This window comes from Lepisma saccharinum, chromosome 24, assembly GCF_977018435.1.
Source record: "Lepisma saccharinum chromosome 24, izLepSacc3.1, whole genome shotgun sequence".
Lineage (NCBI taxonomy): Eukaryota > Metazoa > Arthropoda > Insecta > Zygentoma > Lepismatidae > Lepisma > Lepisma saccharinum.
The window spans coordinates 62846260-62870531 of NC_139252.1; the positions used below are offsets into that span (position 1 = coordinate 62846260).

General features: G+C 37.3%; 2 protein-coding genes across 2 annotated transcripts; both read left to right on the plus strand.

Moving 5' to 3' along the window:
* The first annotated feature begins 355 nt into the window (after positions 1 to 355).
* LOC145978066 (uncharacterized) lies at positions 356 to 8815 on the plus strand. The gene is made up of 6 exons (XM_083110482.1): positions 356 to 527; positions 3239 to 3328; positions 4202 to 4286; positions 5043 to 5128; positions 5945 to 6101; positions 8238 to 8815. The coding sequence occupies exons 1-6, from the start codon at positions 462 to 464 to the stop codon at positions 8621 to 8623; spliced, it is 870 nt and encodes a 289-aa protein (XP_082966608.1). The 5' UTR covers positions 356 to 461; the 3' UTR covers positions 8624 to 8815.
* Positions 8816 to 12204: 3389 nt separating this feature from the next.
* LOC145978224 (uncharacterized) lies at positions 12205 to 22411 on the plus strand. The gene is made up of 6 exons (XM_083110690.1): positions 12205 to 12502; positions 13547 to 13636; positions 15748 to 15871; positions 18103 to 18188; positions 20085 to 20241; positions 22100 to 22411. The coding sequence occupies exons 1-6, from the start codon at positions 12482 to 12484 to the stop codon at positions 22192 to 22194; spliced, it is 573 nt and encodes a 190-aa protein (XP_082966816.1). The 5' UTR covers positions 12205 to 12481; the 3' UTR covers positions 22195 to 22411.
* The last annotated feature ends 1861 nt before the right edge of the window (positions 22412 to 24272 follow it).

Below are 24272 nucleotides of genomic sequence, written 5' to 3' on the forward strand. Positions count from 1 at the left end.
ATGTGTGGAAATGTATGTGTAAGAACATTTGGAAATGCTATGCGATCTCTATGGTGAAAAACGAGTGTTTAAAACGCGGGGAAAACAACTAGTCCTCAGTTTTATCTACTGATCGTATTTGGCGCTGCAGTCGAAGTGCAATTCGAAAGACTTTCACTTCCAGTCCACGATTTCAAGACCATACTCGGATGATGCTCGCTTCAAGTACGGTCTTGCACCTTTCGGACACGCCCATATTATCCATCCTATTTTGCAACAATCACGTGTTGCAGATTGCACATGTTTAATAATCTTGGTGTAATGCACAGTCTTTCTTTAAATTACTTTGATTCTGCTGTTACCAAGGTTACGCTAAACAAGCTGACAACGACGATCTGCTGCAGAGGTGTGGAATGGAATTAAACTATGATCAATCCAAATCGCTCGATTAATGTGATATGACATTACATTTGTAAGATTTCATGTGCTCCCTGACACGATATTATCGTCGAAACGGAATGGAGGCAATGGAGAACGTGATGAAAAGGGTAAGAAAACAGATTTTTACCTTTTTCTGAACGTCTTGGTATAGCTCATGAATCATTATTGTGTAGGTGACATTCAACGTCACAAGTTTTAAATATTTTCAAAGTCACCGTTAAAACTATTCCGTCAAAACTGAATAAAAAATTGGTAACAGTAGTATAAGTCGGAGACGGATTTCTTAAAATTTACAGGAGAAAAGACGAGAAAGTACTTACGGAATTGTGTTCTTGAGGGCTTTCTGAAACTGGAGATATTTTTTTTTATAATCGTGCTACGTATTTTGCCTGTAAATAAGGTATTTTTCGTCAATCATGAATCTCCGTTGTGCGATAGCTCGTGCCGCCATTACCGTCGACTACGTGAATCAAATTTTCCTTGCGTTTGGTTATGTAACCCCCTCGCAGTGTAGCAACCACGCGGAAGTTTGACAAGATGACGTGTGAGCGGTTTTTTTTTTCAATAAAAGGTAAGATTCTAGTTTACGTCCTTTTCCTAAGGAATACGTGTCATATATTGTTGGAAAGCTTATTTTATAAGGAATTCAACAACGTAAATCCCAAAGCGAGCAAAAATTTCCTGAAGGAGTAAATCGAGAAAAACCGATGTTGTCCGGATATGCGCAATTGAACATACTGAGGTATTTTTAGATGATGAAGCACATATTTAGGAGTGAAATGAGTGCTAATGGAACCTAACCTAACAGGCCTAACCTAACCTCGTAGGCATACCTCGACCCCGTGAATGGATAGTGGGGCTATCGTGAACAGAAAGTGTAAAAAGAAAAAGGTACTTACCCGAAGAGATGCCGGGTGCCGCACCACGATCGCGCACCGCGAACGCAAAGAAGCAATCACCATGCAGATAAGGACGTAAAGTAGAGTCTAGCCTCAATTTTCGCTTAAAAACCTTTTGTGAATAGTTTGTGCGGCATTTATCGGTTCATAAGTTTGGAAACACTGCACATCAGCTGACGATACTGCATATCAGCTGACGATAGACAACGTGAGTCAAGATTTGCCCGCCGAATTAGCAAGGACCAATAAATGATTATAATGTTAAAAGTAACGTGTTTTTCATGGAAAAAAGTTATGGCCAGCTTGAAAAATCTTCCGCTATGCGTATGAGGTAAGTAGCAATGATTTTTATTTGAAAACAACCGAGTTTTATGTGTCTCCGGCTTATACTACTGTTACCAAAAAATTAAATCACATTTGATGGAAATCAAATAGTCAAAAGTAATAATCATCATTTAATCACCGAGTTATTTCAAGAACATTGTTTGTATCCTTCCGTTATCATTACTACCATACTATTCCCCATTTATCTCAAGTTGCCTAAAAAAACTCATAGTTTAAACGCCTGGAACTGTTTCCGAACTTTGCTTGTATATACGGTATATTTTACAAATGCATGTGCCATACTATAATCTGAAGAAAAATATTAATCCGAATGAAATTATGAGAATGCCCAGAGAGTTGGGTTTGGAAAGCACACTTTTGATCCTGATATAGTAATATTTTACTAATTTTTAAATGTGCAGGTTCTGTGATAATACATCTTAGATAATCTTAAAAGTGCAAGGGTAAACATTACAAAGGCATTATGAAAAAAATGACAATAATCCGGTTGTTTGAGACAGTCTGCACATAAAATACTTCATGAATATCCTCACTATAACACAGAACGCTGGTTATTTTTGCAGATATTTTAAAATCAGTTTTGGGGATAATGTTGGAAGATGTAGAGTGTTTAACTAGATGATATCCTAAGTTGGTTTCCATGAAATTTGTTGGATTTCAAAATCATTTTTTTAAAATTAATCAGAAGTAATTAAATCATCTGACTGTTGAGTTATGAATGATTTAACTTTTTGTAGCCAATATAAATTGATACGTTTCGCACCACGTCGTCAGATCGAGAACTCTGGCAGACACTTAGATTATCATTAAATTCCATGAAATTTGTAGATTTTCCAGAAAGAAGTTAAAATTTTCCATGTCTGGAACCAGAACCTTTATGTTATTCTCATATGAGAAACTAAGAAATGTTATCAGTATAACAATAGCTATTCATAACTGAGAAACCCTACATTATCAATATTCACTGAATTAGAATTTGAACAAATTGTCCAGAACACATATTTAACCTTAACATCATTGCAACATGGTATTTTTCACATCTGACCATTAGGATTCTCAAACCAAGTAATAATAATATATACGGTATGTAATATTGCAAGTGTATATTTCTGTTTTTTGATCAATTATACCTATATTTCTTGCAATTAGAAATGACAGATAAATATGAGTCTTGTATCCACATAAGAATATTCTGGCGTTAATGCCATAACATTGAGAGTTTTAAATTCCTATCATAAGGTCCTATCAATTACAAGATGGTTACAAGCAGCAGTGTGACCAAGAATTTCCTAACTTTCTGTTTAGTAGGCAACAACACATTTTACAATAGTTTCACGTGTGAGGTGTCATCATCGTCTCCCTGTACATGAACCAATTGCAAGACATCTGACAGTCCACTTTTCTTGGTATTTAAAAATTTTAGTTTAGTCCAATCCTGAAAATATCTCTTCTAAAATGTAACCGATAGTGCAGTTCACACGCAGACTTCTGAACTTCAAAATAAAGTGATTTGGTTTTGCAATGTCCAGACAGGGCAGTGTTTGAACACTTGTTTTCTCTTCTGTTTAATGCAGTTGTCGTGTATCCACAAGGATGAGAACGAAGGATTCTCACCTCCAAAGGGCATTCGACTTGGCGTCCTGGTTATTGGAGTGGGCAGCTTGGTAAGTGTGTTAAACTAAATAACTAACTCTCTAGCCTTCTTAAAACCGAAGGTTTGTGGCTGCAGCAATACAAGTCTTCCATCTGTCCCTCTCCTGGGCAAGATTGATCCAATCTTTTCCATTCTGACAGATTTATTTTAGGTCCATCTCAATTGGCAAGTGTGTTAGTGGGTAGAATGTGGATGGTATACAGAAATGTGACCAACGATACCAAATTATACTTATAAACGAATCAAAAAGGTATAACGTTAATCTTAATGTGTAAAAGTGTTTGTCCTCACTCATTGACTCATCAACGAACATCCCAAACCTCTGGACGCAGAAACCTAAAGTTTCCTGGTATTTTCCACTTATGATGTAAGCATCTTAGAGGGGTAAAGGGCGCGTTAAACCTTTTTTTACATTTTGATACGTTTACTGGCCAAACGCCAAACCTAGAAACATGAAAATATTTACAAACAAAAGAACTAGACAAATGATGTGTAGTTCCTTTATACAATACATTCGCACTAAAGGCGAATGATTATGTATTGGCAAAATTTAATTGAAATGTATATCACAATGTTTTAATTAGTCATGTTTTATGTACAGTCTCACTATTTGCTTGCTGATTATGCAGCTTGTTATAATTATTGTACAATAGCCGAATCTAAAGCAACAATGTACAGTATGATAGAACTTTCTATATAAGGATTTAAAAAAATAATTACCAGTACATCAAATCAACTTTGCAGTGTGTACAGTAACATTTTCTACTAAGTAACAGAAGTGGTTATGAGTCCATTGAGATACCAAAACCCAACGTGTAAAACATGTGTATGTTAGTAATATTTGTATATCTTTTAGAAGCAAATTTCTTGTTCTGTCTTCCAGATGATAAACCTACAAACTGACTTGATGCCTGGATTGAAATCTGTGTCTCTTGTGCCAAACAGATACATGGAAACCTTTTCACTATGTATGTACAAAAGTAGATATTCCTTAATTTATAAGAATATTCAGTTTCGTATAGAATTAAAGTAAAGAATTAAAACCTAAGTCGATATTGTTTAATGGATATGATATTTTAAATTGTGACATTGCTTCGAATCAGGTCGATTTATTTTTTAGTCAATGCAGACATGGAAAGCCATTCGTAGCATTCCAGCGTTACGTGTGGGACATTACACACAGAAACTATAATGTTCTAGACATGAGATTGGATTAAAGTATTCATAGAATTATGAAGTGCTTTGTGGTGTCTGCTAAGAAATGAAAAGAAACTTGTGTACGAAGACATAGCCTGAATGCGTGAAGAGCATTAACAAAAATGTGTTACGTGCGTAAGGCTTTAAAAATGTAGGAAAGTTTGACTTCAATTGTCTGTGAATCATATAGGCTACAGATGATTATAATCTTTGTTGGTGAAATATGCAAATTATATGCATTCACAAACATTTAGACCTACCTTAATGCAATTGAAAAATAATATTTTTTTCTTCAGATTAATTAATTTTGTTATTTAAATGGAGTAGAACCACTTTCCGTAGAATGCCCCTTTCACATTACAAAGAACTATGTTTTTCTCCCGAGAGAGTTTGTGAGTGACGGTCCTCATGGCACCGAACATTATATTTTTAAACAGTAAATTATACTTTTTATTAATATAGAATTAGTTTAATCTCAGAACCGATAAAGAAAAAACATGAAGTACAATTGTCCTACGTTCTTTCAGTGAGAGTGATGGACAATCTTCTGCGCTTCCAGCTTCACCCTATATATCTGCTGGCCGACTGCATGATTTTGGGTGCTACACTTGTGGTAAGTTATCTGCTGGCATGTTGCATAGCATTATCAATCCTGTGTCATAATTGTCATCGCTTGATCAAATTGACCGCTGATTTCCTTGCTTGGTAAAAGTCCGAACTTTGGGTTAACATTATGATTACTTGATATGTCCAATGTCTTGTTTTTTAAAGTTATTATGGTTGCGTCAGCACTTAAGGTTATTTGCACCATTTAATTAATTCTGGGTCGTGACCTTCGACTCACGTGCTTAACACGAACACTCTACTTAAGTCCATGCATATTATGAATCATAACCAATTATTAGCCCCGTCTAGTTTTCTGCACTTCTTGACTGTTTACACTCACGCATCTGGTTGGTTATAAAGTGCATCACCGACTCGTGTGCTTCGTTGATTTGGTGTTTTCACTCTTTGCACTACGTTTTGGAGTGGTGTACGGTGTGGTGCATGATCACGTGGTGCGTGATAGCCAATCAAATAGACTTTGAAAGCAGCAGACAGGCATTGTTGAATATTCCGAACTTGAATACTGCTGAGCGTATACTTGGTTGAACATAATTTCTTTACACCAACCTGCATCACATCTTGTGTCGAAACGTGTAGCGGACTAGACAGGGCTACATTCTCTCTAGAAAAAAAGTAACTGTAAAAGTAATTGACAGTTTCTTAGAAGTAACGGAAACTATAAGTGAGTTACGTTTCTAAATTTATAACTTGTTACTTTTGAAAAGTAAGTGTTCAAAGACTTATTCTTTCCGACACAATAATGTCATATGATGTTTGCTCTGTTTATTAGGCGCATACTGAACAGCCTTGGTCTCTCTTTCAGGACGTCCCTAATCTTGTGAAGCCGTGGCTGCTGCTGAACTTCCTTCGCGCCGTGTGCCTGGCTGTGACCATCGCCTTCTGCTGGGTGAAGTGCATCGTCGCCAGACAGATCTTCCCCGACCTGCTTCTGCACGGCCTCTTCTGCATCTCGGTTCTAGGTAACCACTTCCTTTCACACATCTTTCTTGTTTGTGTTGTATCCAGTCACTCTCCTCCGAGGTGGGGAGATCAAACTTCCAGGCATGGGCGGAGTTTGAGCTTTTGCTTTGGGGGGGGGGGGGCAGACTCTGGGAGAAGCATATGATGTACCTGAGGGTTATTGAATATCCCATAGTTTATAAGGGGTTCGGAGGCCTACCCCTGGAAATTAAAAAAAACTACAACTTAAAAACACTTAATGTTAGGCCTTTTAGATTTGAAAATGTTAAATTTCCTCGCTTAAGTAAACAAATATTAATTAGTATATTGGTTGTCACTTTTAAAAAGCAAAACTACGATTATTGCATTTTGCATTTCATTAAATTTTTATTTATACAATACTCGTATTAATTTTAAAAAGTTACGGTACAATAGTAAGCTTCAGAAATTTTAGAAAAATTAAATTGAAAAGTTCTTTTGATGCCTCAGCAGTAACTGTTGACTCAACACAGTCATTTTACGTTTTTCTTTCTTCAAACTGTACACATCAATCAAATCGTCTAAGACCCGCTATTGCGGCGCAATTACCGCACGTGACATCATGCCAAACGTCAAGATTTGCTGTATGGCTTCATAACAAAATTGTAGTAACTGAACTTAATCATGTGTTATTTTTTTAGTCTATTTTTAAGTTGGGGGAGTCCAGCCCCCCCCCCCCCTGGTTCCTCCAGAACTCCGCCTATGCTTCCAGGGGTTGATATCACAGACATCAAATTATATTATCAATATTGCAGCAAACTAGTCCAGGCCTTCTACAACATATCTGTGATCTGCTGGTCTTCTAAGCATCGCCAGTTCGGTACCTTTGACACAGAGGAAGCCGACCAGTCACGTATCTGGTTTCGAGCCACCACCTGTTTTTCAGAAAAGCAATGTTGTCTCTTTTGCCTGCAGTGTTTAGACATCCATTCATTCACTGCGATGTTATACTCCCATGGTCTTTATATTGTATTAAAAAAATAGCACACCACAATAACACAACCTTGCAAGGACAACGCGATCGCAACCTCACCATCAGAAATATCAAAAGAAACTGAATTGGCATCATCTCATTTACTCCACGTGGACTTGCACGCTATTGGTGGGAAAGGTTCGAGGGGACGATTTATTGGACTCCACGTGGACTTGACATGTTGTTGTTAGAGGGAAAACTGATCTTTCGGAACTTTCTTGGAAGTAAAGTGAGGTTGCTTTGGGGACACAACTATATACACAAGCTTGAAGCGTATCCTGATCCACCACATTTCTTAATTTAGCAGTTATGAAAACGAATGATAATTCAATTTTTAAATTCGTTCGTTATTTTGACTTTTAATTATAAAGAGGACTGAATGAGTGCTTATTACTGCGAAAAAACAACACAATAAGCACATTTTACGTTAAAAGGAAGTGAGTGAAGGAAAACCAAAGAGGACATACATGGATTGTTTCAAATGCTCTGCGAGGTTACTTAAATTTTCAGGCGGGGGTATTCTTAATTTCCGGGGGGATTCCCCCCCCCCGGGTCACCCTCTAAATTCATCACTGCTTGTTTGTATCAGAGTTATTTGAAGTCGATTTGCTACCTCTCTGGGTTCAAGGGCGACTAACTTGGGGGGCGTGGTCAGTATTGAATGTTTTTTTTTTACCAGTCTCCAATAAAGGATTCATGGAGGCAACCTCGGAGATAAAGACGAAGGGAGCGTGGTGCTGATCACACTACCTGCACAAATGCCTAGATTGTGAATGTGTGCAAATCTAGCTACGATATTCTCCACTCTGTCACTCCAGGATGTCGCACCCTGCTCGAAACGTACGTCCTGGTATTATTAGAATAATTAATTCAAAGAGACGTATGTGGGCAGGCCATGTGGTCCGAATGGGAGAGGAAAGAAGAGTTTACAAGAGACCTGTAGGAAGGCCATTACGAAGATGGAGGGATAACGTGGAGATGGACCTAAAGGAAATCGGTAAGGATGGAAAAGATTGGATCGATCTTCCCCAGGAGAGGGACAGACGGAAGGTTTGTGTTTCTGCAGCCATAAACCTTCGGGTTTAAGACGGCTAGAGAGTTAGTTAGCTCGAAACGTATTTTTTACGCTGTTATTCCTTTTCAGCTCCCGGTATCGTTCTGTGGACGATCGTCTACAACTACGTCCACGGCCTGGCACCTCGAGAGTCCAAGGTCGACCTGACGAACAGGAAGAAGATGTTCGTGGCCAAGCGCCTGGTGGAAGGAGAAACGAAGGAGGCCAACCCGGTGGAGGCGACGTTGAAGGAGTTCTTCAAGAAGACCCAGAGCGACGCCAGCGCCCTCGACGTGCTGGACGGTGGAAACGCGGGGCCCCAGAAGGCGACGGAAGAGACGCAGTGCCTGTCGGACAACGAGGACACCGCGGAGTCGGACGACAGTGCCAAGTCCGCCGGGAAGAAGGAGCAGAGGAGATGCCGCACGGCCATGCACAACTCCGAAGTCAAGGCCGAGATTCCAAAGAAGCGTTGAAAGCTACAAGCACTCTAAATTCTTTGCGGTGATTCCAACAGTTTGGCATTCATTTCACTACCACGATGGTTTATACTTAAATTAATAGAGTAAATGAACATTTTTTACGACAGTAACTTGCAGTAGGGTTTATGTAGTACATAATAATACAATATGGATAATTCAACTTGAAAATAAACGCTTCATACTGTATCATAGTTTATTCTTACACCTTGTGCCGGGACCTCTCAGATGGTATAGTGGTAACAGCGTCACTTAGTGGTTCGGATTCCATAAACTGTAGGTCCAGTCCCGATTGGCCTATCTGTTCATAAAGTGTACTTAAAATCTCAAACGCCTTGTGCTTGGGGAATACATTATTATTCACTACATAATAAGATTATTTTATAACAGGTAACGTCTCACAAATATCTCGTGTGCATCTTCAGACCCAATGGGCTTGAAACAAAAAAACTTGCATATGCATTACACAGGTTGTGAAACGTTGCCTAATATGAGAAAAATGAATGTGCTCTTTACAACTATATGGTGAATAATAATAATAATAATGTTATTAAGGTCTAGCTGATTCTTCAGAGAACTTTAAATAGTTTCATTATTATTGTATTGGTTTAAAAAACGAAATATCCGGTCCTATCTCTATAACGATAACAGATGTGTATTATCATTAGAACACAGCACCACAGGAAACACACTGAAACTAAAGAAGGTGAAGCAAAGCCAAATGACCAGTATCTTTATCTCACATGAGAATTGATATTAAAGTGTTGCTTTTAGTTTTTCATTGTTTTTATCAGCTTGTCAGGGAAATGCAAACTCCCTTTCAAAGAGGTATATATTTAATGTTTTCTTACTGCTACTAAATATTGTCTAAAGTCGTTTTCACGTTCAGAAGACACAATGGGCTCTTATGGGCAATGCTTTTCTTATGGGAAATACGAGCGCGCTGTTGTGAAATTTCTGGATTTACAAATTTAGCTTAAGTAAAATCGGTACCTGCAGTTTTGCAGGAAATTTTGTAGAGAATACGATGGTGAACACAAAAAACTGGTAACTTGCTTACATAATTTTAGATAAATTAAAAACGCAAACATTGACACTGTTTTATAATTGTCATAGGTGACTGTGGTACTCAGAATTTATCAATACTTTAAAGCAAATTTGCATTAAAAAATATTCAAATATAGTATGTGGAGATTTTTTATATTCGTGCAGTAGAAAATGTCGTCGCTGGCCATTTTTTGTTCTGTAATTCCAAGTAAAAACTTCCAGCGACAAAGTTGGAGAAAATAATGAAATTATTTTTTATAACCACTCAAAGGTTCCCAGAAATATTACTTCCTTGCATTTGGAGTTTCTTTTTAACCCGAACCGCGCGCGAAGTAAGGAGACGTTGTCTGGCTCACCGCAGCATTCCGGCTAATCACCACCAAGTTTTCGAGTTATTTTATTTCCATTCAGTAAAAATATGAACTTCATGCAGTTTGTTATAATAGAATTGAAATTACTTAAATTTAATAATTGACAATTATTTCCAATGCTGCTGTTGTGAGCAACATTAGTGCTGTCGCAAATACACGTTGTTTTTGTTTACATTACTGTCGACATTAATACTGAAATGAAGATCACCTTTCAGTTTCCAACGTACACATAAATTCATAGACACCATATTAACTTTGAAAGGCTTTCCAACACGTGACAAAATATGGGGCTTCAAGATAGAAATATGACATGCCTTGCTTGAGTCATTCACGTCTTATCAGTTCACGTGGGCCATAACTCATTTGTTTGTTTGGGTTGCAACTTGAATTTAACCCATGTGCTAGGTTCCCCTTACTTGAGCGAGAGATCTGCTTTGGTCTGTTTAGACTTTTTTCCTCTCTCGAAAAAGTGTTTTCAGTTGTGTGAGCGCTCAGTGATTTTTACTTTTTTAAGTGATTTCTGGTGTCATATTCGTGCATTACACTCGCGTGTGTAGTGATCGCAATGGATCATAGTAAAAAGGGTAACTGTAAAATTCACAGTATAATATTAATGTTAATAATTACATATACAAAATATGTAACACCTTCATTGTGAAGGAAGGTCATCATTTCCCGGCGACATGAGCTAGCGCTGTATTGGCAACACTGTGCGGCTTCTCCATAAGCGCCGTTGTGTCTTCTGAACGTGAAAACGACTCTAGTAAAGATTACATTGTTGGAACTCAAATTAAATGAAAGTATCAACAGTGGCTTTTAATTTCCTATTCTAAACCTGACAGCTCAAAAAATAAATTACACCAATTTGCTGAGTTATCCATGAGTTTACAAAAATGGTTCGTTTCACCCATTTATTAATTATTTCACATTAATAAATATAAACAAATTACAAATGATTGCAATACTAATGATCATGAGAAACTGAGTATTCCATCATATAAATGCAATAATAATAATGATTTTTTTCATTGTTACTAAAACCTTGAACAAGCCTGATCAAGTTATATCCACAAGGTTTTCATATACTAACATATTCAACAGTGAAAATACGGATAACTTCAGTGTTTCACAAAATAGCTTACGATAAAGAAATCATTATTAGTAGCCATCAATAAATCATGCCAGGTATTTAAATAATAATAGTCGAAGATCACTGTATTCATGTCTAAATATATTATTCATTCCACACTTTACCGAGTCTCATTTTTGGTATATTGCGCGTTTTGATAAATATTTCTCGTCGTATGCCCAAATTCCCACTTGAGGCATTTCACGCAAACCAATGACCGCTGGAATAATATTCAAATATATCTTCTTCTTTCTGTACATTCTACCTTGCACGGCATTCTCTCAGACAGACCGATCTGCAAGATGTTTGGAAACTTCATATTATGCTCTGTTTGGGGCGCATGCTTATGTCACATGTTTATTTTCTGTACAGAAAAGTACTTTCCGCAATTATATACTCACGTGTGTATGTTAGGCAGGTCATCTTTGACATGCCAGAATCTCGAGGCTCACACAAGACATAATATCGAGATTTCGGGCAGCGCATTTACAGACCTATCCAATCGACATTCTTATCCTTTCAGCTACAAATTCTTATAATTCCGATAGATTACTCTGTAGACACAGTAGCTGAATTCAACTGTTCATTATGGAACAAAGATGTAAGTTTTGACATAAAAAGTCGACAAGATAATATTAAATACAGCCGTGTGATGTATATAAAAGTAGTGTATTTTATTTTGAAAAGGCACTAGAATATTGAATTGAAGTATTTTTTTTTAATATTAGTGTAGCCAATTCCATGTACAGTTGGATGCACAAGTATTGCTCGGCAAATTGTCCATGACTATTTTCATTAATGTTTTTCTTTCATTCTGCTTGTTCTTAAGCAGTGGATTTTTTACTCATGCTGGAGCAGAGATTGTCAACAGTTTGTTTAGCGCTTTGTTTTAATTCTTGATCCTCTCATTGGGTTAAACGAAAGGTATAAACATGACAATGAACAATTTGCTTGCTACTACTTATGCATCCCACTCTACTACATTGGTCGTGTACAAATTGTACAAGGGGAACGCACTTTTGTACAAAAAAGCCAAATCGGATCAAATGCAAGATAATTGTAAACGAATATTTACATTATTGAGCCCTAAATTTCTACAAATGGAAAATTACAGCTAGGCTTTTGGGGAAATGTCTGATTATTCAAGATTACGTGACAATGGCTTTCGATACTACATTTGTGCAAACATGATTACAATTCAGGGAAGAAAATCCCCTACGATGTAAATATACCTACCCATTGCTTCAGTGACAGCTGAGAAAAACATAAGTTGTGTTTTCATTAGGAAAATCACCCTATTGTCTTAAAATGAGTCTCTTTATGTATGCCGTAAGTATAAAAGTGAGAACTAAGGCAATCTCAGTGACGTATGTGTTGTACTTGTCGGAAAATATATTAATAAATATGAAATAATACTTTTGCAACATGTAGTTATATAGTATGAATTTACTTGCATATTACCCTGTGAATGGGTACACAAATTCACAGAAAAGATTAAGATTTAGCAATGATTGTATTCAATGATTACATTTTATGCAAAATATATCGACACTAGTGAAAATTTTATGTCTTTACGAACTTGTCAAGTGCAAGAAGACTTTCAACTGAGCAGAAAATAAATTGCACTTATTCTGTAGGGAGAGAGATGTACGTTTTGAATGTCTAATAACATTTGATGTGAATGAAAGGTGTCTGCATTGTGTACGTTTAGCAATGACATTTCATTCTGTACGTCTAAATATATAAATTCATTGCAAAAATGTTAATACTGGCATATTATTCTTTCCATACGGCTATGCATTGGAAGTTCAAATTGTTTTAATTTATTTTTATATTTTAGGATGAAGTGGAAACATCGTTGTCCTTATGTTTTGTATTATTAGCTTCCTTTTGTGTACTCCAAGCTTCTAAATAAGACTTATTTTCTAGATCAGTTCCAAATTATTTCAGTACAAATTTTCAACATCTCTCTTGCACCTTGGATGAAAATAACACCAAATTGTTTCAAATTAATTGAGTTAATTGCAAATTTGCCGAATATATGTAACAGCAAAATGCGCTATAATTGATTTATTGTTACATTTTAGTTATTTTGTGTGACTTTTCTGTTTCCTTACTTGAATCGCGACGAAGAAGATAAATATAAAGTAGGTGGAAATTAAGAAGATAGTATGATGATATACTGGCAGGAGCTCGAACAGAGAATTTTCGACGATAAGAATTTACAGAAATAGTGGCTGGGCTAAGTATGCTTTACTTACAGTAACGATTTCTAAACAACTCCAGCCAAACTGATTGTAATGAGTTATTTTCACCATGTTATAATTCCGTGTTCCTGATTAGCGGAATGCATTATATTTTTACTTGTTTCAGATCCCCACCAAATCAATCATTCAGGAGGCAACTCGTAACGCAGGCTTTTGGATTCGAATTCTCTCTCTGATGTTTGGCGTCGTAGGCTTGGTAAGTGATGTGGAATGAGAATCCATTTCTAGCATGCATTTAGTCTTTTCAGCTTGAACTACGATTGCAGTCCGTATCCTTTTGTTCATCAAAATCTAAATTAGGGGTACGTAAGAATGGAAGTACAAACAATAACAGTGTCGGTGAAAAGTTCTAAATAAACAAATGTATGCTAGTAACCAAACCAATGACAACCTACCACAAACTATACATACCTGGCGCATTCCATGTGAAAGTGCCCTTAATCTCAGTTTTTAAAAATAAATGCAATGCTGTAACTTTATCCTATCTTGTGAATGAACAATCTAAAATTGTCATTTCCATAAAAATTCAAATATTATACATAATTAGAAGATAGAAGGTATTTTACATGTTGTTCGTTTATTTTAATTTTTTGATTTACTGTTGTCTTCTATTGTGTCCTACCAACAAAACAATTAACTTCTCCTTTAACTGTCACAACTAGAATAAGCAAAGATCAATTACCTAATCTCTGTCTTAAATAACACTGGTCAACATGATTTTTTTCACAAGAGAACTAAATGGCAAGTCTTGTGTACTCTTTTGTCCTGAATTCAAATATGTAATTAGAATTTTTCCATCAGGCACAGTTTTCCTGTGACAGTTACTTTTTAAAATTGAATTGTAGTGTTCCTTATGGACTGCCATGGGATGCTTTAACCTGTATTTAACTTATATATAGTGTTTCTTTTCAAGATATATTAGGTGTTCTTCAACTAGTTTCTTCATAGATTCTTTCAAAGTTAGTTTGAAGGCTGTGCTGCTGCATAATGACAATGAATTACCATCAGTACCTGTAGCGCATGCAGCTGGTACGAAAGAGACACACGAAAATATGAAATTGCTGTTGGAAAAACTTGACTACAGCAAATATAACTGGAATATCATTGGAGACTTAAGGTGATTGCTTTACTGCTTCATTTCCAACTTGGATACACTAAATGTTGCGGTTTCTTGTGCGAATAGGACAGCAGGGATAAGAAATCTCACTACATTATAAAATTGAAGCGCTGACGTGAATCTCTCATTCCTGAGCAGAAAAATGTGTCCAACACTCCCTTAGTGAATCCTGAGAAAGTGTATTTACCTCCATTGCATATCAAATTGGGAGTCTTGAAAAATTTTGTGACAGCAATGAATAAAATCTCTGCTGCATTTATGTGGGCTACTTGAAATCTATATTTCCCAACGTCAGTAATGTTAAAGAAGTATTTTTATAGACACACAAATAAGATTACTAATGGCTGACGAAGATTTTGAGGAACTGCGAAATCCACTGAAAAAAGCAGCCTGGCAGTCATTCGAAAATGTATAACTATCGGGAAGTGGTGACTGATCTTGTGAATTCATACAAAGCTATGGGATGCAACATGTCCTTAAAAATTCACTTCTTACACTCCCAACTAGAATTCTTCCCAGAAAATCTTGGGGCTGTCAGCGATGAGCATGGCGAGGATTTCCACCAGCAGATTTATACAATGGAAAGAGGGTCCCAAGGCAAATGGAGTCCCCCTATGCTAGCTGACTACTGACCATGAAGAGAGATATTCCAAAGGGAAAATATACCGGCAAATCATTATCTTCAACGTTTTAGGTAAGCCAGAATGGCATATTTCTTTATTATATAGATGCACGTTAAGTACAGATTTCATAAAACTTTATACGCACAAAAACCCTGCCTGATGGAAAAAATCTAAAAATATATTCGCATTCAGCATGAAAAATAATTTTGTTCTTGTGAGTGAAAGATAAAAAGTTCATATTTGTAGACCAGTGTAATTTATTTTTCATCATTTGACAATTCCCAGAAACTAAAATAAATTTCTTATTAAGTAAAGAGGCAGCTTTTCGTCTGTGCTACCCGTGACAGAAAATTGTTTCCCTCTAGCTATAAATCTGGGAAAGTATCTTAAAGGCAGTTATGTTTAATTAAAAGTGTTAAGTTTAATATTTCATTGTACAGAAACTAAGAAAAATGTTGTTCAACTATCAGTAGAATAGTTACTTTAATATCATAAATGTAGTCAGTGTGGCCCATCCGTGAAAATGGAATGGGCCGTATATATTGTTCCCTGTACTTCTTGTTGCAGATGTTCAATGTTTACATGTATAACATCCAGCATGAAGAGGCTGAGAACATTGATCGCTGTGGACGAAAGAATTCTCTTCTTCTCAGTTCGGTTTCTCCGGAGGGGCGCAGGATGTTGGAGAAAAGTAAGTTTGACATTGATTTTAAAATGTTGATAGATATTCAGTGCCAGAGCCCTTTAGTATAAGGCAGCAGCTGTTACCGTGGGTAGTCAAACTCTTAAGTGCGCAAGATCAAGAGAAGATTTGTCAAAGTTTAAGTCTATGAACGCATAGGCTAAACAGGACTGGGCCTACAGTTTAAAGTGGAATCCGAACCATTATGTAACTGGACTGGGTATTAAATCCGGGACGCCTTGATTACAAGGCAACGACATTACCACATTAGCACTATACATACACATGCATAGGATATATGGAAGGTCCTTCCTAACCCTAACTTACCCGAGGGGTGAGGCCTGTCAGACCCACCACCTCATTTTTTCCTATCGTTCAACTGTGATTTCTAAAAACTAAAAACAAATTACATTGCTCACTATGATGTTCCCAATATTTCTGTATTACTTTTGTTCATAAAAATAAAAATATAATGTAAATATGAAGCAAATGCACTTGGTGTGCCTATCAGCCGCCATCTTTGAATGCGTGTGGTTCGAGACACTGATGCCAGTAACAGTGTACAAATGACTGGTAATGACGATATTTTTTGTAATTATTATAAGTAACAAACAATTGCTAAAGGAAAAAGGCACTAGTGAAAAACTATAATCTCTTTGCGAGTTATAGTGAATCGTAATTATTATAATTAATAAACTGCACATATATAATCAACAAGGGAAGCAGTGACTCACTAAGTACGTTTCTCGTACGGCACGGATAAGCTAGGGTTAAAATGCTAATATTTTCGAAATGGATAACAAAATGAACAGATTTTCCAATCACAGCATGAAAACTCATGCCGATTCGAAAGATCAGTGCGGATAACAACAGGGGAATGAGTACCGTATCTAGCTTACGTGATACCTGTCAAAGTCTCATTGTTGTTATAATAGGCGTGCGCAGACCCTCTGATTGGGGGGGGGGGGCAAAAGCCTTGATGAAAGTTCAGTCGGGAAAGAAAAATCTCATTTCATCTCACTCTTTTAGTTTTATTGCATTGATGCGTATATGTGTATACTGTATGTATGTTCTGTATATAACATATTATTTAAATACATTACATAATCAATTCATCCGTCCCCTAACAAACCAAATGCAAAAATGATATAAATTGTCTTCGAAATGTGCGCACTCCTTTTCCTCCAAACCAAATTGTTATAGCAGGAACTTTCTGAAGTACTTAGTTGTCCTTACTTGTCCCTCTGGTAATTCACAATGCATTACAGAAAAGAAACAAATTGTGAGCGAATCGAGCAAGAACATTTTTCGATCCAAATTTATATAAATTGAAAACCGTATTGATTTAATAGCCCGCAAAAACTTTCATGGGATGCTTTGGCATTGTCGTTTAGTTTACAATTTTTCTCATTCAGCTCGTTCGGCGTAGAGGAACAACTCTCGCAGCCCCCTAGCTACTACTGCTCTGAACTTGACAAGACTGCAAGGAAAGCAGATATTGCGAGCGAAGCGAGTAAGAATATTTTACGAAATTAATTTTTATTTGTATAAAATTTGAAGTCGAGGGGACAATTGCCGCTCTGTGCGCCCCTGCGGGTGCTCCTGGCCGTCTGGAAGAAATAGTGCAAGAAAAACGTGAAAACAAATTCCATCTTCAGTATTCTTTTGTCCTGCTACTACTGCATTCTTTTACTTCAATGTTTGCCCTCCCTAGAATTGATTTCCGTCCAAGGTTGGGAAAAGGCAATGCCCCCCCTGTCCCTTGTTCTTGCGCCACTGAACCCCCTTCCCCCGTAGTTGCTTCGAACTTTCATCGGCTTGAAAATACTTCGAGTATAATATCGTTTAATAACACCAATAAGATTCCTCTACACTAAATTTCTAAGTGAAAGTATAATAATATAGGAGCATGGAACGTCTGGAAGGGGGAGGGGCAAGGATGGCCACATCTACCCCTTCGAAAACAAATGTCAACCTATTTTACACGTACAACTTGATTTCAGTCATAGTAATTTACATTAATTACTTTGCGATAATTTCAAATTCAAGTGGTGTTTTTTTTTGAAAGGGCAACACTGTTATCGGGGTAATATGGCCCATGGAAAAATACCTTGTTTGTCCCTTCGTGGGGAAAAAAAGCGAACGTCCGTGATTAGGGGGGCAACTGCCACCCCTTGCCCCCCCCCCCCCGTGTGCACGCCTATGGTTGTTATGTTAGTCCATTGTTGCTCTCCTTGCAGTTGCCGACTATGGTGAAGTCAGCGCTCTGAGGAGTCCGGCCCTCGCCTGTGGGATGGACATCCTGCTTATCCTTGCTGTTCTCAAGGTGAGACAACCTTTCTGGTCTTTTTATAATAATAGATCTGCGTAGCCCAGTGCTACTGTTAATTGTACTTAATTCAGAGATAGGAAACTGATAAAGTTAGAATTTTAACTTACTTTATGCATCTACAGAGCATTCTCTGACATTCGCTACGAGACTCGGCGGCAAGCGGGCCGGCATCAGCGCTTGTCTTTTCCGGTGAACGGACAGTCGCTAGAGTCGGCTATTAAAATTACAGTTTTCATATTGTGTACTAACTTTGACTACAGAAGGTGTTGAAAATGATGTCCATCTGCTGCAACACATTCCTGGCATCTCCGAAGGAAATTGACATTTACACGTGCAAGTTCGTCTACTGTAATTCTCGTCCAATACTCTCATTTAACTCACGGATGGTGTGCGGATTGTCTTTGTATACTTTATTTTTTAGATTCCCCATTTTTCTTTCGAGCTTTAATATAGTGGTCCTATGTGGAACGGGAACACCAGGAAATTTCGTTGCAAAACGTCGTCGCACTTCTCCACAATTCCTCTTTCCGAAGTAACACTCGACAAGATAAATCCTTTGTTGTAATGTAAACTTTTGTGGTGCCATATTAAGCCACAATCTTCAACACACGGACACGACACAACACAACTTCCGAGGGAGGATTATACTGGCGTCAGTCGCAACGTCGACAGAAAGGGAAAGAGAGCGAAGGCAGGGAAAGCTAAAAAAAAAACAGACTAGCGTGCGACTGTCGCGGACCCGTTCACCGTGAAAGACAATCGTTGACACCGGGCCGCTTGCCTCAGTCTCTCGTAGCGAATGTCAGGGAATGCTCTCTAGTTCAAAGTATATGATATGAACTGCTAAAATGTATCCCTACGGGACACAAATCCGGAGATAAGAGAAAGACAAATTGAAATTCTAACATAAAGTCCTAAGGTTTATAGTGTGATTCAGTGATCACCACTTAATTTGTGTGAAGTCCAGTTTATGTTCAGATAGGTCAATTGAGATTGGAGCTATAGTTTGAATTTTTGTTTTTCCACTTTATGCACAGAAAGTCTCACCGAGCTTGAACCTACGATTTAAACTAAGACCCGAAGCACTGGGCAATGTCCTTCCACGGAGTATCGAACCTGGAACCACTTGATGACATTACCACTAAGCCCATATTTAGTATTCCAAACGGTAATGTGGTGTGTAGTGTTGGGCGATTTCGTTTCATAGCACAGGCTACTATAGTTTCTACGTACAGAGTGACATAAAAGTATAGCAGTTTCAACAAATTTTCATTGCTCGTAGCAACGGGTATGAAAGAAGAACTGTCCAAGTTTTTAGAACTTACATTACAAGTGCTCAGTGTGCGATCCCTTGGGGACACGGCATACATCAGTCGGAAGTCCATTACCTGCCACATTCGTCTGATGAGATAGATTGAATGGCTGAAACAATCCAGTTTCTCAATTCAGGCACATCGGTCGGTAGTGGTGGTAAACATGGTGTTTCACAAATCCCGAAAGGAAGAAATCACACGGGGTGCGGTCGGGAGACCGTGGCGGCCACGGTAGATAAGTACAATGCTTTCTGCTGGGAAGTCGCCATTTCTCGACAGTGGCGCTGCAGCGAGGGAAAGTACAAGTTCGCAGATATGTTAAAAAGAAATATTTCACAGTTCTTCTTTCATCCAATGCAACATTTGTTCTCATACCCCGTCGTTACGAGAAATAAAAAAAAAAAGGTGAAACTGCTATATTCTTTTATGTACACCCTGTATAATCTGTGGTTCCTTCTGGAATAAATAGTGCTTCCTACTGCAACTAACCAGCTACCATAATGCATATTTTCTGACGCCAGGTTGTTTATTCGTCTGGCGTATTGCCTTTTACAAGCCCTTTCCCTGGTCGTTGCAGGGCAACCCGATCCTCGTGGACCCGTGGTACTTCGCCGCGCTGGCCGACCTCCTGACACTCGGGCTCTCCCTGGGCCTCTCCAGCGTCATACTCTACCCCTACCACGGACTGAGCAGGCAGCTGGCTGGATTCGTCTTCACGGGAGCAGCCTTCATCGGTGAGTTTCGCAGTTTCGCTCTCGGTAGAAGCGATATTCTTGTTCATTTCGTACGCACGGAGAGGACAACCGCCACCCACTTGCTTTGTGGTAGGCAGGCGCCTAATCTCGTGGTTTCTGACACAGGGGCTATCTAAGAGTAAACAAAAGCAAATCGAACGGCACAATCGGCTGTGAAACTTCACAGCAACTTACGGTTCGGTCTAAGTGTTATTTTCAGTGGGTAATTCAAGCGTACTTGTTGTTTTGTGTGTATGCATCACAGGAAATGGATCACATAAAAGCTCTTAATTATCCATTTCTAAACAATTGCGACGTAGTATACAATAGTTATAACGATAATAAAGTTACATTAGAAAGAGAGTAACTGTAACTGAGTTACATTTCAATAAGAGTAATTGAAATTGAGTTACTTTCAAAAAAGAGTAACTATGACCGAGTTACTTTCCAAAAAGAGTAATTATGACAGTTACATTTCAAAAGATTAACTCTGAGTTACATTTCAAAAAGAGTAACTGTAACTGAGTTACATTTCAAAAAGAGTAACTGTAACTGAGTTACATTTCAAAAAGAGTAACTGTAACTGAGTTACATTTCAAAAAGAGTAACTGTAACTGAGTTACATTTCAAAAAGAGTAACTGTAACTGAGTTACATTTCAAAAAGAGTAACTGTAACTGAGTTACATTTCAAAAAGAGTAACTGTAACTGAGTTACATTTCAAAAAGAGTAACTGTAACTGAGTTACATTTCAAAAAGAGTAACTGTAACTGAGTTACATTTCAAAAAGAGTAACTGTAACTGAGTTACATTTCAAAAAGAGTAACTGTAGCTGAGTTACATTTCAAAAAGAGTAACTTTAACTGAGTTACAAATCAAAAAGAGTAACTAACCGAGTTACATTTAAAAAAGAGTTAAGTGAGTTACATTTCAAAAAGAGTTAACTGAGTTACATTTCAAAAAGAGTTAACTGAGTTACATTTCAAAAAGAGTTAACTGAGTTACATTTCAAAAAGAGTAACTGCAACTGAGTTACATTTCAAAAAGAGTAACTGTAACTGAGTTGCATTTCAAAAAGAGTAACTGTAACTGAGTTACATTTCAAAAAGAGTAACTCTAACTGAGTTACATTTTAAAAAGAGTAACTCTGAGTTACATTTTAAAAAGAGTAACTGAGTTACATTTAAAAAAGAGTAACTAAGTGAGTTACATTTCAAAAAGAGTTAACTGAGTTACATTTCAAAAAGAGTAACTGAGTTACATTTCAAAAAGAGTAACTAACCGAGTTACATTTCAAAAAGAGTTAAGTGAGTTACATTTCAAAAAGAGTTAACTGAGTTACATTTCAAAAAGTTAACTGTAACAGAGGTACATTTCAAAACGAGTAACTGTAACTGAGTTACATTTAAAAAATTAGTAAGTTAATTTAAAAAAGAGTAACTATAACTGAGTTACATTTCAAAAATAGCAACTGTAACAGTGTTACATTTGAAAATTAATACCTGTACCTAAGCTACATTTGGAAAATAGTAACGATAAATTACAGAGTTAAGTTAGAAAAGATTAACTAACAGATTTCAAAAGAATATCTGAAACAGTAACACTTCAAAAAGATTAACTGTAATAGTTACATTTCAAGAAGAGTAACGATAACATTAACTGAGTTACGTTTCAGAATGAGTTATCTCTGTTACTTCTAAAAAGTTACTTCATAAAATCTACATTCGTTTTGACGCATCCATACTTAAGGTAAATCTTGGTATACTTACTGGAACTAAAAAAATAAATAAAATATAATTTAAGTTCCGAGTGTTTCATTCACACTGAAAATTAATTTCTTCATTTTTCCCCCTTTATAGCAGGTTACGGCTTCGCAGTAATGATTGTCCACGAGACTCGGGAGATTTTAAGAAAGGAAACCTACAATGGACGGTTTCGAGAAATCTGTTTATGAGAATAGTTGTTGTGGAACTGCCCGGATGCTGCAAATTACTCTTTCTTGATGTAAACTATTATGCATCGCAAATACATGGACTCAGATATAATCAGTGCGTTCTGTGCTATTCACCGTTTAAGCAAGTATGGGACGAAAACTTTTAATATTTTCCATATACAAATCGTATAGCTAAGTTCATTTTGATTGTACACATTCGTATTAATAAATGCATTATTTTTAAAACCGTAGAACTGTTTCAATCACGACACGTTACGGAAAATGTAACCGGGTGTCCGAGAAGTCTTTGTATGAAAACAAAAATTAACTGTATCCGCTATATGCAACATAGACATGAAAAAATAGTACCAAAATGTTCGGAAACTATTCAAGTTTTTTTTGTTTCAGATTTCTGTACCGTTGCAGTAGTGTAGCAGTGTCAGTGTCCAGCAAACCGGAAATGTACACAAATCAGAAAAAGGCTGAGTGTGTCCTGTGGTTTCACGAGAGCAGGTCACAAAAAACAGTGCAGAGGCAGTTTCAAACATCGTGCGTATCTGGGGTAAAGAGCCCCCTCATGAGGTGAGGAAGTCGACCATGGGCAACCCGAAGGTGAACGTTTGGTGCGCGCTGCTGCATGACAGAATAATCGAACCATTCTTTTTCTGTGAGGACACCGTAACATCTGGAGTGTATCTCTACATGTTGCAATTGTTTGCTGTTCCTCAATTGCTAGAATACCACCCAGATGTTATCTTTCAACAAGACGGTGCACCGCCACATTGGAGTCTGGAGGTTCGTTCCTGCCTTGAACAGACATTTCCTGGAAAATGTATTGGTCGAGATGGACCGACGGCGTGGCCTGAACGATCTCCAGACATAACCCCTTTAGATTTTTTCTATGTAGTTATGTGAAAGACAATGTCTACAGAACTCCTGCATCCGATCTTGCAACTCTGCAACAACGGATAACCCAAGTCATCACATCAATCCCTCCTTTGATGTTGGCTAATGCATGGCGAAAAGTTGAATTTCGACTAATGTACTCCGTGCTACCAAGGGTGCTCACGTGGAGATTTATTGATTTCTTTCCTATTGCCAATAAAACTTGAATAGTTTCCGAACATTTTGGTACCATTTTTTCATGTCTATGTTGCATATAGCGGATACAGTTAATTTTTGTTTTCATACAAAGACTTCTCGGACACCCGGTATGTTAATCCTAAGGATAATGCAATAAAGTATATTCTTGGAATTTCGAATTTTGGCTTTTTTTTTTTTTTAGTTTGGTGAAAGAAAAAGTTTTTGGCCATAATTTCTTCTGCACTCGTGCAACGGTTCTGGTCTATAATATTTCTTAAAGAATGATTGAAAATTTGTGTGTGTATTTGCCTCTCATGTTATGTTAATATTCCACTCTTTGCTTTTCCTTCCTCTGTTTTTCTTTCATTCTCACCCTTTTGTTCGTCATGTTTCTGTCTTTCCTTCTATTTTTTCTCTGTTTAACTTTGTTTTTGTTTCTATCTCTTTTTTCTGCTTCTCTTTATTTCTTCATTCCTCTGTATTTTTACTTCTTTCATTCTTTGCCTCCTTCTCTATCTTTTCTGTTTCTCTTTCCTTCCTTCTCTCTGCCCCCTGTTTCTATCGTTTCCTCCTTTTGCTTTTTCTATGTCTTCCTGCTTCTCTTTATTTCTCCGTTTCATAATTCCTCTCTCCATTTCTTTCTTAATTTCTCTCTTTCATTCTTTACTTCCCCCTTCTCTGTCCTGTTTTCTATCTTTCCGTCTTTTACCCTCCCTGTCTTTCTTACCCGTTCTGTTTCGCTGTTTTCTTTTCTCTCTTTTTTATGTCTTCCTATGTTACTATCAATTTCTGTCTCCTCCTTTCTGTATGGTTCTTGTTCTGCTATGAATGATTCTGTAAGCTACTTGATTGAGCCATTTCACGGCGGGCTGCAGTCCATATCCGGTCTCCCAGTGGCGACAATGTGAAGCAGCACATGACCATCAAGCTAATTCCTGCAACAACGTCTAAATGCAATGGAGGACACGGAATGGAAACGCCTTTTAAATGTGAAACAATCTACAAATTCGATACAG